This window comes from Engraulis encrasicolus, chromosome 7 (genome assembly GCF_034702125.1).
Source record: "Engraulis encrasicolus isolate BLACKSEA-1 chromosome 7, IST_EnEncr_1.0, whole genome shotgun sequence".
NCBI classification, from domain to species: domain Eukaryota; kingdom Metazoa; phylum Chordata; class Actinopteri; order Clupeiformes; family Engraulidae; genus Engraulis; species Engraulis encrasicolus.
The window spans coordinates 18,470,587-18,489,198 of NC_085863.1; the positions used below are offsets into that span (position 1 = coordinate 18,470,587).

The 18,612-nt window shown below is 42.1% G+C and overlaps 2 protein-coding genes and 1 long non-coding RNA gene across 4 annotated transcripts; 2 read left to right on the forward strand and 1 right to left on the reverse strand.

The window, feature by feature from the left end:
• Positions 1-460: 460 nt before the first annotated feature.
• LOC134452017 (uncharacterized) lies at positions 461-2,666 on the forward strand. Its single transcript, XR_010035334.1, has 5 exons — positions 461-542; positions 639-738; positions 1,301-1,392; positions 1,902-1,984; positions 2,565-2,666. It is a non-coding gene; the product is annotated as an uncharacterized LOC134452017 (long non-coding RNA).
• Positions 2,667-7,188: 4,522 nt separating this feature from the next.
• Positions 7,189-17,862, reverse strand: LOC134452535 (claudin-3-like). Of its 2 annotated transcripts, XM_063202983.1 has the most exons (3): positions 17,086-17,862; positions 10,001-10,014; positions 7,189-7,842 (listed from the first exon to the last, which is right to left on the reverse strand). In XM_063202983.1, the coding sequence occupies exons 1-3, from the start codon at positions 17,549-17,551 to the stop codon at positions 7,189-7,191; spliced, it is 1,134 nt and encodes a 377-aa protein (XP_063059053.1). In that variant the 5' UTR covers positions 17,552-17,862. The 2 variants fall into 2 exon arrangements, with proteins under 2 accessions (XP_063059053.1, XP_063059054.1); XM_063202984.1 differs by lacking the exon at positions 10,001-10,014 and having other exon boundaries at positions 7,189-7,618; positions 16,929-17,862.
• Positions 10,409-13,974, forward strand: LOC134453274 (claudin-4-like). The gene is made up of 3 exons (XM_063204149.1): positions 10,409-10,951; positions 12,535-12,574; positions 13,843-13,974. The coding sequence occupies exons 1-3, from the start codon at positions 10,431-10,433 to the stop codon at positions 13,972-13,974; spliced, it is 693 nt and encodes a 230-aa protein (XP_063060219.1). The 5' UTR covers positions 10,409-10,430.
• Positions 17,863-18,612: the final 750 nt, after the last annotated feature.

An 18,612-nucleotide genomic window follows, 5' to 3' on the forward strand; every position in this document is an offset into this window, starting at 1 on the left:
ACATAACCCCAACCATCGGCAACGCGACGTTTTACCGAGCAATTTCCTAATGTTTCCTCCCGATGCTTTGCCAACTTAACACCGACCATCATCTGACAATGTCCCAAACACAGTTTGCCGATGGTTTGCCAACCGAACCCCGACCATCGGCAACGCGACGCTTTGCAGATCATTTGAAGACCCCAAAACCAAAAGCCAGCGCCTGCTTGCTTGCAACCTGAGCAGCGCGAGCTCTGTTTGAAATTATTTTCAGTTGTCAAGGGAACAAACATTTTCCGTTTACTTTAACTGGACGTCGCAGCAGTAGTATTAGCCACCACAATCGTTTTTTAGTTAGGCATTACCATTATTTCTGTTGAAATGTAGGTTTCAGCATTACAAGTCAGGCTTGCTTAAACATTAAATTAGGTTGCTGAAATAAATCTCTTCACTGTCATGCTGTCTCGAATGACCTCCTCATCGAGTTTCTAATCGATATCCGACCTCACTTTTTTCTTACCGTTAGCAAGTTAGCTAACGTGTCAAACGTACCCAGCAACCAGGTGAGTTTTTGTTTGGTTTTATAAGTTATAGTTTGAGATGTCACATTGTAGGTCGTGTGTAGTCTAACAGCGTTTTCTATTGTAATACAAATGTAGGCATACTGCTCCCGTAATCAAGTTTCCTGCTGGAGTCGGGCTGTTGATTCTTGTCTAGCCCATGATGACTGGTTGAAAGGACATTACAAAATAGGCTACGGTATGTAACTAGGGTGACCAGACGTCCCGGTTTGACCGGGACAGTCCCGGTTTGGAGTTGTGTGTCCCAGGTCCCGAGCAAACTCTCTCGGGACACAAATATGTCCCGGTTTTGGCCACCCACTACATTATGCCATGTCTATCAGGGTAAATATATGGAAAAGATTACATGTTTACCTGCCACAATTAATGGCAGCCAGCGCTTGTATAGAAAGTCTGAAGGAGTCAGTTGCAATTTGTTATTCCGACCTCTAAAATTGCTTAGAATGCAGGAAATTGCATCTAAAAAATACAAATTTTCCTGGGGGAGGACCCCCAGACCCCCCCACCAAATATTGTCCTTCAGTCACGCACGAAGTGTCCCCGGTTTTAGACTACAAAAATCTGGTCACCCTATATGTAACACAACGATTTTCTTTGTTGAACTTGCAATGCACAGGAAACACACCACGTGAAGTGAGATAAAATAATATTGCATCACATTCATAGCCCTTACTATAAGTAAGTTAAAGAACTCCTGAGTTCATAGCCTTCACTGCAATGTGTTGCTCTCGTTTTCACAGTCAATTCACCACAAGTCAAAATCAGATCAACAGACAGGGACATCGGCCTTCTCTTGGGAATATGCCAGATATGCCATAACAAGAAAAAAATGGTAAGTCTATCACTACATAAGATCCATAACAAAATACTATTAGTTAAATCTTAAATGTGACCTGGTGGTATTATTGCGTGAATGCTTATGTTGCACACTTAATGAATAAGGTCCTCAAGTAGAGTTTCGCTGAGTTCGTTGTTTATTTACATTTTCCTCAGCATAACTGTACAGCTGACACCGCTGCCTTCTGTATCATAACAAAGCCTGTCACTTCCACGTTTCGTTCTTCTTATGTGACCGAAGTCACTGGCTACTGCACCAGAGAGTCTCTGCACTCATTGCTGGTCCTATGATGCCATCTATTGGCGAAAACGTGCAACAGCATAATTAAACTAAAATACAACTTCTGACTGGACAACAAAAAGACAGGGAATGAGAATAAGGGAATAAGAAAAAGACAAAAATGGGGGGTCCACTACACTTGCATACAAACTGTTTGTGATGCTGTCACTCATTTTCTAGTCTATATCTTGGACTGAAAAAGGATTACATTATTATGTTTTCAGGTGTTTTGCCCCTGCGGTTGTGAAGAGGATGCTGTGGAGGTGGCAGCATGAACGTGTCACACAGACATTGGCTAAACTACTCGGTAGGTACAACGAAATAAAAGAAACCACCCCCTCAACCCTGTTTATGCTGCACTGTACCTATTATAACCAGTTTTTATATAGATCATTATTTGAAATACTATGAGAGCCTTTCTGTTAGGATACTGTAGGCCTACAGCAGGGATGGGCAACTGGAGGCTCGGGCGCCACATGCAGCCCAACTTCTCAATTTAAAAAAAAAAAAGAAAAAGTACAGTTTTTAACCCCCTATAAATCAATAGTGTAAGCATTCCGGTATAAATAAACAAAAAGTGAAGTATCCTTTTGTAAATTCTCTCAAGTGCGTGGTGATGTGGTTGTGGTAATTAAAAATGTTGGCCCACCTTACAATGAAAGTTGCCCACCCCTGCTGTACAGCCTACATCACTTGTACATGTCCTTACCAAATAGGACACTAGCTAGCTAAATGTAACTAATATGGTATTGTGAAAGTTATATGCCTAAATGTAAACCATAATATTAAATTGTGATGGACAGAAATCAACTAAACCAACATATTACATTGTGAATGTAGTTGCGCAGTGATACTGAGACCGACTTATTCCTGTCTTTATTTGCCAGGCTTCTACACTTGCCCTCAGAGTTCACATATGGTTAAGTGCACAGGTGGCCAGCCAGGTTCAGACTGATACTGGTAACAAGAGGAAAACATGCTGATTGGTAAGTGAGAAAAAATCCACACAGCACAACAAGTAAGCCTAGTTTGTAGTATCAAATGTAAAATGTAAGTTTCATCAAAAAGTTGTAGAACACATCTGAATAAATTGCAGGCCATCAAAGTAGTGAATGGACAGGGAAAACACAACCAGTAGGCTTACGAATTACTTTGACTCAGCACAGCACAGCAGATGTGATGCTACCATTCCTTGGGAATATGACACAGAGGTCTGCTATTCCATTGTAAATATTGACTGGAAATGTTCATGTTTCAACTGTTTAAAAACATTGGACTCAGGGGAAAAAATCTCTAGGTGTATATAAGTGAAAGCCCACCTTTGCCATTGTGACACAGCACACAAGTGTACACACAACGAAATTGCATTTTATGCCTCACCTGTGCAAGGGTGCAGCCTACATTGGCATCCCAAGGGAGCAGTATGTTGCAGTGTGGCAGGAAGGTACCATGCTTGGGGTACCTCAGTCATGGAGGATGGAGGAGAGAGCACTGGTTAATTACTCCCTCCACATACCTGGCGGGCTGGGAGATGAACCAGCAACCTTTGGGTTGTTCAGCCCTGGGCTACAGGACACCCTAACCGCTTACCAATGACTGCCCACTTATCCATGACTATATAAAAAAAATACCAAGTAGCGAGTACACTTTTAAATTAAAAGGGTCAATATAGATGATAGACTTTTCATCCACAGGCAGGACTTAGGCTACATACAGTAGATGGTGAAATCCTGCTTACAAAAACTGTTTCTCAATAAATAGTTGTAAACTTTTGACATGTCAAAGTCATAGCCTAAACTGTAGGGTATGTTCTCATGTAAAGGGTAATTTTCACATCCAGCCCATGTTCACAGATTTTTTTTTTTCTCCTGCAGAATGATTCAACGATGGACATTTTGCTTAATTGTGGAAAAAATAAATGGAAAAACGTCTATGATTTCTTGTGTTTTCATTGGTGAGGCATATGGTGAAGCAGGAAGACCTCAAATAAGGCGGAATTCCACTGCAGCGGTGAGAACATTCAGACGTCTTTTTGTTTATGGAAAGAGCTGATTTTCTGGCATGCTAGGTGATTTTCTGACATGCTAGTTTCATAACTGCAACCTAAAATCAGCTGTTCCTCGAGACGTCCGGATGCTTTCCTCGCGCAGATGGGGTACGTCGAGTAGGTCGTAATTAAGTCGTAATTAAATCGGTTAAACATTGGCTCATGAGCGGATATAAGGCGGGCAACCGTCGGCTCATGGTAGGACTATAAATAATTATATCGGCATAACGGTGGCTCTCCATCGCCTGTCGCCTATTTGCCGACGTCTGCCCAACATCTTGCCGATGAGCAAACGGTCCTTTCAAAGACGTCGTGCCGATGTATTTTACATCGGGCAAAAAGCATCTTGCCAACGTTGGCAAGACGTAAGTGTGCTGTCTGGGTTGTTTACAAATTGTCATGTTGTTCGGGAATCAATAGTCCTTGAACTGTCATTGACAACATAGTTTTCTTCAACGATGTATAGGATATCCTTCCTGATATCAGTTTTTGACAGTGGGAAGAAAACACTCATATTCCTCTTGAAGAGGAAAAGGCTAAAATGCAATCAAATTCAACATATGGCAGCCTACATCACCATACTAAACTGATCAGCCGAACATAGCTGCTCAAGTAGACTACTTGAACTGATGTCAAGCATGTGTAGCAGTCTCAGCGTTGATGCGTATTATTAATGGGTAGGCCTATGGGCCCTATCTCTCTTATCCCAATAGCCTACAGCCAGTTTTCTTCCATGGTGGTGTGCATTGAACTTGTTTTTTGTTGTCTTCTCATAGGGCATACATTAATTTAATCCATATGCAGTCAAATGAGTGATAATTTGCACATGTGGGTTCTCATCCTCTGCTGCAATGGAGATAACTAAGCTACTGCTTAATATCGCCATTTAGTGGCACCTACTGGACAGATATCACAACTACACTTGTGGTTTGCTCATGGCAAAGTCAAGCAGGCCTACCAGTAGGCCTACCAGTGAAAAGTTAGAAAATCTTTGTCAGTAGGAGGCCTATGTTTTGAATACTGGTCCTTCTTCTGTAAAATATTTACATTTTTCTTTTTAAAAACACGTTGTATCCTCTGATGCTGTATTAGTTCAATATGAGAAACTGTAGAACATAGCTTAACACAATGGAGAGAAAAAAATGGCGAGGAACAAGTTTAGTTATTAGTCAATATTTTGTGATGCACCAGTATGCTGCTATAGCCTATTTTATTGTAGCTATAATATGCTGGCCTACAAAAAGCTAGGCCCATAAGAAAACCCAATCAGTTAATAAGCCATGCGAGCCTGGATGTTGATGATCTCAGGTGTTCTCAGGAGAGCATGAGCGGTGTCAGGGGACAGGTTCCCACGGAGACACTAGAGGATGCTGGATACACATGTAGTCTCCATAGAAACGGCTGTAGCAGCTCTACATGCAGGTGGTGTCATCTTTCACCTCATTATTGCTGGTCCTTTCTGGTCAATTTTTTTCTACAACAGACAATGACATGCATTCATTGATTCCCTGATATTAAGGCTTTTTATTGAGTAAAATCATATCATGGCAATCATATTTACAGCTCAATGTCATCACACAAGTAATCCTTAACTCTGGTTTAATTTCAACCCCACAAATAAATAACAGTAGCAAGTAAGAGAAAACTCTTTTGCCACTGATAAATGCCAACAAATTACACAAATAGCAACAGGTTATATTGAGTGCCTTAAATTGTACAAATAACGAAAATGCAAATGCTCTTTTGTAGACATCATGGGACTCTACAATATTTAGTATATTATAAAATGTCCATGTCAAAATGTCCATGTATTTGGAGGTTGAGGTGAGCACATCCACAAAGCAGTTATTTAGGTGCCAGACAAAAGTGGTAGACAATGGATCGAAACGTTGCTGTTCATAAAAATGAAATTTAAGTTTATATTTTTGGAGCTAATGCCCAGTGTGCGGACAACTTCATCACATTCAGTCTGAAAATGTTTGTGTACAAAAGTAAAAACCCCACTGACCTCCATGTAGCTTAATGGCTGGTAAGAGCCAAAGCCCTGCCAGCCCGGTAACTCGATCCCTTCAATGCTAATGGGACTGTCCGGTTAGTAGAGCATATTTGCAAGCTATTTGTGTTCTGTGTTTCCCCTCCTGGTCACCACAATGACAATGACAATGCAGAGGCAGTTTGTGTGGATCATGCCCCATCCTTTGGCAAACATTTCACTGCTTTGTGTGCCAAAGGGATATACGTACACACACACACAACCTATACGGCCAAATTGGAGCTAGAGGAATAATCCTCACAGACAGGACTTTACTTCCAGCTCTGTCAGCTGACAACACTTCATATTCAATGTATTGTCACAGGCCTCCATAAAACAAAACATATTAAATGTATTGTCCATAAAACAAAACAACATATCGTAACAAATAAAAGTTGAAAGTGGATGCGCCACCACAGTAACAGCCAATCTGAACAATGAACATATGGAACAGTGGTGAAGTGTACACCAGACACAATGCGGCTGTTCAGTGACATTCATATCTATGTAATAACTGCTATACATGTGGGCGTTTGAAAATGGGATTTTCATAAAGATATAATTGTTTTGATGATTTGTTGTGAGTCTTTGAACTTTAAACTTTGTCAGTTCTTCCATGTTTAAAAGTAGTGTAGGTGATGCACGCACATCCAGTAAAACAGGTGCTGGATCAAACAAACGTGCGTAAAAGAAGAAAGAAAATCCGCACACTGTTACTGCTCACCGATTTACTTAACACAACGTTTCGACCTCAGGCAGTCTCTGACAAAGACCGCCTGAGGTCGAAACGTTGTGTTAAATAAATCGGCAAGCAGTAACAGTGTGCAGATTTTCTTTCTTCTTTTAGTTCTTCCATGTTTACCATGACTTCAGTCAACAGATATGATATTGTTAGAAATTCAGGTTGACCTTTTTGTTCTCTCCATAAATAAAACCAGGCACTTCTCTTTTTCAAGGTGAATTCAGCCTAATTTCTATAATAATATAACCTCTCTTAAACATTTACTTTTTAACCCTTTGAGGAGTACCATCACAAATATGTGATTAGAATTTTGGCAATTTTTTGAGTTCTCATTATGATGTCATAAGGACATTGCGAGATTTTTAACACCGACTTCTATGGGAGCTGTAGAGTGTGTAAAATTCTAGAAGAATGGGGGAAAATCCTTACTCCTCAAAGGGTACATTCATAGAAATACAGATTCATCTAGAGTACATGTTTGAGGTTTTCTCAATTAGGCCTATACTTATTACCATCCTCTCAAAACTAAATCACATTACATTGTAGAAATAATACAGGATATGCCAAAATAACAAACACCACAACAAAATAACAAGGTGTACTCAAGCTCTAGTTTACAGAACATTTTAACAGACCTCTGGATCATCCAATATCTCACAGATATTGACAGGGGCAGGGGGCTTCTTTTTCTCAGACATAGTCCTTCCTGTCGTACCCAGCCGCACTGGCCGAGTTGGGGTTGGTGTACGCCATCTTTCGGGGCTTGTACCTCTCCTCTCGCGGAGGGCAGGTACTGCACAGCATGATGCCACCAAAGAGCAGCAGAGCGGCGGACGCCCAGCCGATGTACAGGGAGGAGCCCAGCTCACGACGAGTGGAGGCAGGCAACAGAGGGTTGTAAAAGTCCTGGATGGTGCGGTTAGCAGACCAAGACACGGGGATGATCACCAGTACACCAGCAACGATGAACATGATGCCTGAGAAGATCATGGTCTTGGCCTTGGATGCCTCGTCCTCAATGCAGTTGGTGCATTTGGCGCCCATGATGGAGATTAGAACTCCCAGCACCCCCAGGATGATGGCGATGATGGTCATGGCACGAGCCGCTTGCAGGTCCGAACTCAGAGCCAGCATGGAGTCGTAGACCTTGCACTGCATCTGGCCCGTGCTCTGCACCACGCAGTTCATCCACAGGCCCTCCCAGATGGTCTGCGCCGTGATGATGTTGGACCCTACGAAGGCAGACACCCTCCACATGGGCAGGGCACAGGTCACGATGGTGAGGATCCACCCGATTATCCCCAGACTGATACCGCCAATCTCCAGACCCATCGACATGGTGTCCTTACTGTTTAAACTCCCTCAGAGATCAAAGTAGAAAAAAAATTACCCAACAATATTTAAGTCTGCTTTCCAGTAATGTTTTCAGAATTGGCTCACTTAGACAGTATCTGTGCCTACTCTAAAAATTCCAGGCACACAACAGGCGGAGAGCAGGCATGTTCCTTTGGGTTGCTGGTCAGGAGGGAGAGGTTGTGCTTCTGGTGAGGAGAGACACAGGGAGCTCATTAAGATAGACTACCTGTGAGTGTGTTTGCTTAACCCTTAGTTCTGCTCAGCTCCTCCCCACATTGAATATGCATCCCTCCCAGAATGCTCAGCTCGCTCGGCTTAATTGCCCTCCTTTGTCTACGATGCTGCAGCACTCAAGGACAGTGAGGAGAGGGGCACTTTCCATGATAACACAAGATGTCTGATTTTGTTGATGCAACACAGAACGGTTTAAAGGCAGTGTGTTGTTGGTGGACGTGAAACACTAGAAACAGAGATTAGATAACCATCCAAAAGTAACAATTGTAGTGATTTATATCAACAACAAGCCTTCTAACACAGGCAGCCACACGAGCTGGGGAGAAGGATCCAGAAGTCTGATGTGTTTACAGTATGTCACAGTACACCCCTCAAATTTCTGGAGATTTTGAAGTATAATCTTTATATGGAACAACATTAAAGAAATTTCACGTTGACACAATGTACAGTAGTCAGAGTACAACTTACATACTTCAACCATAAATTGAACAACAATACATTGAAGCAGTTTTACAAGTTGTACGCTGGCTATTCATTGTGTCAAAGTGAAATTTCTTTAATGTTGTACCATGAAAAGATATTTTTACAAATCTCCAGAAGCGTGAGGGGTGTACTCACTTCAGTGACACTTCTGTGTGTCCTGGGGCAGCACCCTAGTTCCTACTACAGAGTGAGCAGAAGTCCCAGATTTTGGTGCCCTCTTCCCAGTAAAGTATAGGCGCCAAGGGGGACAAGCGCTATTCAGACAAACCGCTGTTCAGATATACCGCTGTTCAGACATACCGCTATTCAGACATCCGTCATGCCGTAGGGTTAGGGTAACTGCATGCACTCTCCCTATACTGATAAAACCTGAACAACATAGCACAAACCACAGATTTGGCAGATTTCAGTGGGAAACATGCCGGTATTCAGACAATAGACATCAATGTCTGAATAGTGGCATGTCTGAATAGCGGCATGTCTGAATAGTGCCACGTTAACCATTGGCCAATTCAACTTTGTACCCAATGTCTCAAGCTACAAAGTTACTATTGTATTGCTTGCTGGAATTCACTGTTCTCAAGGCAAATGGGGATGTCACAATGACTTTCCTTGTCTGACGTCTGGTATCCTTAGTAGGTTTGGAAAACAAAACCTGCAGTTAAGACTAGAAGTACATTTTTGGCATGTATGAGCATGAAAGCGAAAATGAAAGTAAAAGCCCAACTGGGAAACTCCAACTCCCATTGTCATTGTGACACGGCACTTCACAACACTAAAGTGAACACTGCACACGACACACAACGAAATTGCATGTATGCCTTACCCGTGCAAGGGGGCAGCCCCAATTGGCGCCCAAAAGGTAGCAGTGCGGTGGGGCGGTACCATGCACAGGGTACCTCAGTCATGCAGGAGGATGGGGGAGAGCACTGGTTAATTACTCCCCCAACCTGGCGGGTCGGGAGTCGAACCGGCAACCCTTGGGTTACGAGTCTGAGGCCCTAGCCGTACCCATGACTGCCCATGATGTTCCACCACCACGCCCTTCTGCCTGTTGTAAACCTGATAACATCAGGTGCACCTTGATGATGCCTGATCTCAAATTGACTTGCATATGTTGTATGACAAAAATGACAATGTCTATTACATCCACATGTTTTAAACATCATAGAACAAGTCAGATTTAAAATTATGAATCACAACAGTGAATTAGTTTAGCGTAATAAATGCTCAAGACATGTTGTTTTTGACATGGAAACGACAAAACATTTGATCATTTGCATACCAATTAGGGTTTTTTGCCATACAGTATGTTATCATACAATTGAGTTTGAAGTTATTGAAATAAAAAAACACCAAAATAACCAAACTGAAAACTGATACTGGTCTACTACAGAGATATTACAGCAACACTAAGCACTGTACAGACTTGTAGTGACTGTCCTCTCCTACAGGCTTCCCAAGTGTGACTAAAGCCATTCAGAACAATATAGAAATAATACAGGATATGCCAAAGAATAACTACAACAAACACCACAACAAAATAACAAGAGGTACTTGAGTTTTACTCTGGGAGGGATGCATATTCAATGTGGGGAGGAGCTGAGCAGGTTACGCAAAAACACTCCTAGCTGAGCTCCCTGTGTCTCTCCTCACCGAAAGCACAAGCTCTCCCTCCAGACCAGCACCCTAAAGGAATGCCTGCTCTCTGCCTGTTGTGTGCCTGGATTTTGTAGAGTAGGCACAGATACCATCTAAGTAAGTCAATTCTGATAACACTACTGGAAAGCAGTCTTAAATATTTTGGGGGAATTTTTTTCTACTTTGATCTCTGAGGGAGTTACAGCAGTGAGGACACCATGTCGATGGGTCTGGAGATTGGCGGTATCAGTCTGGGGATAATCGGGTGGATCCTCGCCATCGTGACCTGTGCTCTGCCCATGTGGAGGGTGTCTGCCTTCGTAGAGAGCAACATCATCACGGCGCAGACCATCTGGGAGGGCCTGTGGATGAACTGCGCGCACCAGCAGAGCACGGGCCAGATGCAGTGCAAGGTCTACGACTCCATGCAGGCTCTGAGTTCGGACCTGCAAGCGGCGCGCGCCATGACCATCATCGCCATCACCCTGGGGGTGCTGGGGGTTCTGATCGCCATCATGGGCGCCAAATGCACCAACTGCATCAAGGACGAAGCATCCAAGGCCAAGACCATGATCTTCTCAGATGTCATGTTCATCATTGCTGGTGTACTGGTGCTGATCCCAGTGTCCTGGTCAGCTAATCGCACCATCCAGAATTTTTACAACCCTCTGGTGCTTGTCAGCCAGCGTCGTGAAATTGGTGCCTCTTTGTACATCGGCTGGGCATCCGCTGCTCTTTGGTGGCATCATGCATTATTCCGCGAAATACAAGCCCCAAATGCCAGTGTGGCTGGGTATGACAGGAAGGACTATTAAAAAGAAGCCTTTGCTGCCCCAGACAGCTTTGAGCGAGATATCGGATGATCCAGAGGTCTGTAAAAATGTTATGTACATTGAAGCAATGTAAGTTATGCGCTGGCATTGTGTCAAAGTGAAATTTCATGTATGTTGGGCTGTACCCACTTCTGTGACATGCACTGCTTATCCAACAGTGTAGTCCTATTGGGGCAGCACCCTACTTCCGAGAGTGAGCAGAAGTTCCAGATTTTTACATGATGTTTAGTTTAGTTTAGTTTGTGTGTGTGTGTACTCGTTATTTACTCTTAAAAAAAAAAAAAACCTAACCCCTCTCTGCAACTGCACTTGTTCTGTATATCTCCTGTGCACTTTGTATTTGCTTGTGATGTTGGCTTGATTATGTCCTCTCTTGAAAGTCGCTTTGGTTATAAAGTGTCTGCCAAATGCAATGTAATGTAATGTAATGTAATTTTGGTGCCATCTTCCCAGTAAAGCATAAGCCAATTCAACTTTGTACCCAATGTCTCAAGCTACAAAGTTACTACTATATTTCTTGCTGAAATTCACTGTTCTCAAAGCACACGTCACAATGAAATGTTGCTTGTCTGACGTCTGGTATCCTTATGTCGTAGGTTTGGAAAATAAAGCTGCAGATAAGACTAGAAGTACATTTTTGGCATGTATAAGCAGGGCCGCTGACAGCTTTGGCTGGGCCCAGGACAAAGTTATCTGAAAGGGCCCCCCTACCTAATACATACAATGTGATGGGGACCCAATTCTGGGCCCCTTCTGTTCGTGGGCCCGTGCCAACTGACCCATTTGTCCCCTTGTCGGCTTCCCTGTGTATGAGCATGTTCCACCACCATGCACTCCTGGCTGTTGCAGATTTGATAACATCAGATGCACCTTGATGATACCTGATCTTGACTTGACTATACTGCACAGCAAACTTATTTTTCTTGTTAACCTTAAAGGGTCACTGTGCAAGATTTTTAGTTGTTTATTTCCAGAATCCATGCTACCCATTCCCTAATGTTACCTTTTTCATGAATATTTACCACCACCATCAAATTCTAAGTATTCATTATGATTGGGAAAATTGCACTTTTCATACAGTAAAAGGGGGATCTTCTCAATGGTCCGCCATTTTGAATATCCAGAAATAGTCATTTCTAGCTGCAAAAATGACTGTACTTGGGCCATCATAGAAAATATGAGTTTATTACCTAGTAAACTTTCATGAAAATATCAAATTTGGCAATAGGCAACCCAGTTTCAATGAGCAGCATAGTTGCAGTACCTTTTTTTTTATAACATCAGATGCACCTTGATGGTACCTGATCTTGACTTGACTGTACTGCACAGCAAACTAGTTTTTCTTGTTAAGTATTCATTACACAGATACACTTCTTACACCATGTACAACACAATACCTCTTATTATGTTATTAGGGCAGTCATGGGTCAGCGGTTAGGGCGTCAGACTTGCATCCCAGAGGTTGCCGGTTCGACTCCCGACCCGCCAGGTTGGTGGGGGGAGTAATCAACCAGTGCTCTCCCCCATCTTCCTCCATGACTGAGGTACCCTGAGCATGGTACCGTCCCACCGCACTGCTCCCCATGGGGCGCCACTGAGGCATAAATACAATTTTGTTGTGTGCAGTGTGCAGTGTTCACTTGTGTGCTGTGGAGTGCTGTGTCACAATGACAATGGGAGTTGGAGTTTCCCAATGGGCTTTCACTTTCATGTTGTCCTGTCTTGCATTTCATTGCCTGTCTTCCCTAAGTATGTCAATGTCTTTACATGAGATAGTGAGAATTATTTGGACTCCTTTGTATGATCAGTGCATGTGAAGATGTGAAGAAATTCACAACAAATCTGACTTAGATTATTACTCCTCTCCTTTGGGGTCTGAATGTTACTCTGGTCTGGTCTATTTAACAGCTATCACATGTTGACCTGACATCATTCTTGTCAATCCTAAGTCTTGTAATATATGAGTTATAATAATAATAATAATAATAATAATAATAATAATAATAATACTAATAATAATAATAATACATTATCATTATTATTATAACAGTAATGGTAATAATGTTGACCCAAGTTTCATGAGACAATAATTGTGCAGTGCATTTTCTTTTTATCATTTATCTGGTTGTTCTGGGGAATTTGTGTGTGTTGGATGGAGTCAGACAATCTTCACGTCTTGGCGTGTGTGTGACTGCATGTATATAAGAGAGTTTGTGTCACGAAATAACCATCACAGCCTATTTCGCATGACTGGCCAGAGTGTTATGGAGATTAGATAAATAACCTTAAACTGTATCAGAATACAAGGCATCATGTCGTGACCGAGGCAAAATGTTAATTGTTTCATTTTAACACAATCAAAGGCTATACAATTATTTAAATTCTGGAATGTATTCCATATTAGAAAAATGGTCTAAGGGGCATGTTGGATTACGGTGGGAAAGAGTTAAGCCTGTAGGCTTGCACTTGGGAGAAAAGCCGGCAGTGTATGTACAGTATGAAAACTGTTGGTGTTGGTAGAACTAGTTTAAAATCATGTTGCATGGAAAAGTACTTCAGTCCAAATTGACAGCCTGCTTGTTGGTTGAGGCCAGATGATCCAACTCCAGAGCTCTGTAAAATGCTTATCTACTCTATGGCACTTTTGTATTTGGCAAATAAATGCATAGGATATTGGAAATGGATGCCACACTCTTCCTCAAAAAGAACACACTTTTTTCAGCCAACACATAGACAGCTTTAAGGCAAAGGCAGAATGGTAAAAAATACAACAATGTACATCTCCCTGCTGTGCTAGATAAAATCAGAGATTCAAGGCTCTTCTCACCCGCACTCAACAAATACAACACCAGCATGGGGGAATGGTGCTGCTATCAAAGGAACAACCTTCTCCGAGCATGATGCGGCTGAGATGTTGGTGCTGCATTGAGACTGACATGAGGGGAAATCCCTCCTGTAGTTTACCACTAAACTGAATAGTTCTTAGGGCTGCTCGATTATGAGAAAAATCTGTATCACTATTATTTCAGTCAATATTGATATCATGATTTTTAGACGATATTTCTTTTAAAGACAATTACATTGTGCTTAACCATTCACAATCTCCTCTCCCTTCAGCAGTGTGAGTGGAGGGCCCTGGAGAAACGCACAGTAGTGTTCTGCATGAGAGAAGGGTAGCAAGTCTGCTCTGTGCTAGGCAATGGCTCAAGTGGAATGAAATGTATTGCGCTTAGCTTAACACACTTTTTGGCAGTATAGACAAATGACAAAAATATTGTTTGAAATCGACATTGTGAAATTTGACATTGTTTGACAGCAATATTGATATCACAACATAAATTCGATATATTGCACAGCCCTAATAGTTCTCCTCTCATATACTGTCGATTAAACCAGAATGGAGAGTCTGGACAGAATAAACATTCAATATGCATATGTGAGTATACTGTAAGCACTATTCTGAGAAGCTCATGAAACAGGTCATATTTTGCAGGATGGTACTGCACTACTATCCTCTGTTGGACTGTGCTTCAAATTAATGCTGGATTTTTGGATTGTGTTTCAAATGACTGCCAGACAATTTGAGATAATTACATGTTTGTACTGTTTTGCCGATCACATTACTCAAAGCTAATGGAGTCTAATATACATATCATTAAATATATTAGCAAAAAATATTAATTATTCATTTATTTGGGGAGTAACTTCATTACAAAACAACATATATTACATTCAACTTTGTGTTCCTCGTTAGAAGGCACTTCCAATCAGTATTGCACTTCAAGCTGATCAGAAAAAAAAACCCCAGTAACAGCAATAGCATCATCCAACTCAAAATCAGTTTTAAATTCTCTACCCAAACCTACACCACAACAAAGTACTGATCAGTTGTATGAAGAACAGAAGCTATGACAATGTCTATTACATCCACATATTTCAAACGTCATAAAACAAGTCAACTTTGAAATGGTGAATCACAACAGAGAATTAGTTTAGCATAAAAAATGCTCAAGACATGTTTTTGACATGGAAGCAACAAAACATTTGATCATTTGCATACCAATTAGGGGTTTTTTGCCATACAGTATATCATACAATTGAGTTTGAAGTTATTGAAATGAAAAAAAAAACACACACACCACTACTACCGAGATATTACAGCAACACTAAGCACTGTACAGACTTGTAGAGAGAATGTCCTCTTCTACAGGCTTCCCAAGTGTGGGAAATTGCCAGATCTGTGATTTCCAGCCCAAAAATGTCCAAAGACTGCCTGGAGGCACTGGATCCTGCACAATTTGAACTAAATCCCACTGATTTGTACAGTCATACATCCACATAAATACATGACCAATACCCTTTTAACCCACAGATTATCCAGCAGAATAATTTTAAACGGCGCAATTGTACGGGAAACTGTCATATCTGTCAACCCCTTCATCATTCTATTACAATTTGATGAATCACTGAAACAATTTTGTAACTCTTTTAAGGTTGAAATGGCACTACCTGAAATGTTTTACTGGATACCATATGATACATCTTGTGTTGCTACTGAAATTAAAAACTTGGTCCACCAAGTTAATGAAGTGATAATAGCAACAGCATTGTAATTTGAGCCTCTTCTGTTACTCAAGTATGTTTGTGTTGTCTGCTTCCCGCTTTACTTGCACTGACAATACAGAGGCATTTTGAGTGAATGCCACCTCCCCTGGCAAACATTTGACAGCTTAGTGAGCTAAATACACTCAGAGGGACTACCAGGGTTTCCCAACCGTTTCCAACTGGGGAAATGTTCATAAATATTCGAGGCGCACGTCTGACCCAAAAAACCAATACAACTCAAAAGTACATTCAACAGCAATACACACACACACACACACACACACACACACACACACACACACACACACACACACACACACACACACACACACACACACACACACACACACACACACACACACACACAAATAATATTTTGATTTTTAGAAAATAATTTCAAGGCCCACTTGGAATACCTTCAGGGCCTACAGTTTGAGAATCACTGATGTAGACTATAGGCTTGATGAAAATTATTCAAAACAATTACTAATAACAACTGTTAACACGTTCACTGCAAAAACAATTCAAAAGTAACAAAAGTTGCTGTAAAAAAGTTAATTTAACCTAAATCCTACCCCAACACAGCTGATAATGTAAAACATACACTTGTAGCAAACATTTTAAAACCTAAACCCTGTACACACAGCAAAAATGTACAAATTATTGCTGACGGTGTTGATGGCTAAAATACAAAAAAAGCCCAACATTATAATGTTAATATTAAAGAGCTGACATTTAAATTCTACTGAAGTCTATCATTTTCAGATGACGAAGCTGACACAATCCTTAAATTGTGAGATTTGTTGTGCGTAATTTGTAGTCAGTCATAAAGGGCCCTTATGACAAAAAATAGACATCAAGTAGTTTCACTGAGATGTTTGGGTTTCATATCCGCCTTTTTTCCCTGTCAGGATTTTACTATACAAATATTATGTAAAACACAGCCTTCCCTCAACACGGAGCCTCCTTTCACTCTTTGAAAGATTTTGTTTTTACAAATGTTCTCTTTTAGACAAATACTAACTACAACCATTTCAAAACAATTTCGCAACATGTACACACACTATATGCACAAAAACAGAATTAAAACACATAAAGGCAGAATAACTTGACATTTTACATTCAGCATTTCACAGACCTCTGCATTTGATAGGATCTCTAATCCGCCAAACCACCAACAGAAAGAATATGATTCGGCATGACGCCGAACTGCCCAGGTGACTGAAGCCAAACAAGACCACTCTCACTTCCTCTCAAACGTAGTCCCTCCTGTCGTACCCCCCCGCGCTTGATGATTTGGGGTTGTTGTACGCCATCTTCGGGGGCTTGTACCTCTTCTCTCGCGGTGGGCAGGTCATGCACAACATGATGCCACCAAAGAGCAGCAGAGCGGCGGATGCCCAGCCGATGTACAGAGAGGCACCAATTTCGCGACGCGTGGAGGGAGGTATCAGAGGGTTGTAAAAGTCTCGGATGGTGCGGTTAGCAGACCAGGACACGGGGATGATGACCAGCAGACCAGCAACGATGAACATGACGCCTGAGAAGATCATGGTCTTGGCCTTGGATGCCTCGTCCTCGATGCAGTTGGTGCATTTGGCGCCCATGATGGCGATCAGAACCCCAAGCACCCCCAGGATGATGGCGATGATAGTCATGGCGCGCGCCGCTTGCAGGTCCGAACTCAGAGCCAGCATGGAATCGTAGACCTTGCACTGCATCTGGCCCGTGCTCTGCACCACGCAGTTCATCCACAGGCCCTCCCAGACGTTCTGCGCTGTGATGATGTTGGCACCTACGAAGGCAGACACCCTCCACATGGGCAGAGCACAGGTCACGATGGCGAGGATCCACCCGATTAACCCCAGACTGATACCGCCAATCTCCAGACCCATCGACATGGTGTCCTTACTGCTGTAACTCCCTCAGAGTAAAAACAGAACTCAGAAAGATTCAGATGTTCACTTTGTCCACTCTACTTACAGTAGTCCAACTACTAAGTGTACTTCGAGAGCGTGCCCAAGCAAAATGTAACCAGTGCCTACGGTACTTCAACCGCAAAAAGTAAGCAAACGGTGAGCAGTGTGGCACTCCTGTTGGACGCTGGCTCCTGTCAAGAGGGAAGGAGGGAGTGCTGATGCCTCCCGTGACTGTCGATCTGATCTGATCTGAGCGGAGCGGAGTTGTACTTATACTGTACATCAGGATGAGGAGGAGCAGGTACCTCTGAGTGACATCACAGAGAGGGGAGGGGAGGAGGCGGCCGGTGGACCGATGCGATGCAAAGCCAAACTCATGTCCCTGTGCCCTGTGCAAACGACACCTGTCACCTGGAGACAGGTGTACACAGAGAGCCAACACACTTTGGACAACGTATAAAATGAACTCGAATAGAATAGAATAGAATGTCTTTATTGTCACTACACTGTACATGTACAATATGGAGGACCAAAACTATTTTTTTTGTTTTTTGTGTGTAATTTTTGGTCCTCCATAGTATACTATGTGGACTTACAGTACAGTACACACCAGTATTTCCTCAATTTATAGTGACCCTTAAAGTGATACTGTCCGATTTTTGGAAATAAGCTTATTTTACACCTCCCCTTGAGTTAAATGATCGGGTTTTACCTTTCTCCTGTACTTTCAACCGTTCTCTGAGTATGGCAGTGCAAATTTTACCTCCATGCTAGCAGTTAACATGGAGTCCTATGAGACCAGCTGGCGGCTAACTGGTCTCATAGGACTCAATGTTAAGGGCTAGCTTGGAGGTAACATTTGCACCGCCATACCCAGAGAACGGATGAAAGTATGAGAGAACGGTAAAACCCTATTATTTAACTCAAGGGGAGATGTAAAATAAGCATATTTCCAAAAATTGGCCAGTATCACTGGTCTAGTTGATCTGTGTAGGCTACAGCGAAAATGAAAGCTTTGAAATACGATGATAGACAGAATTGTA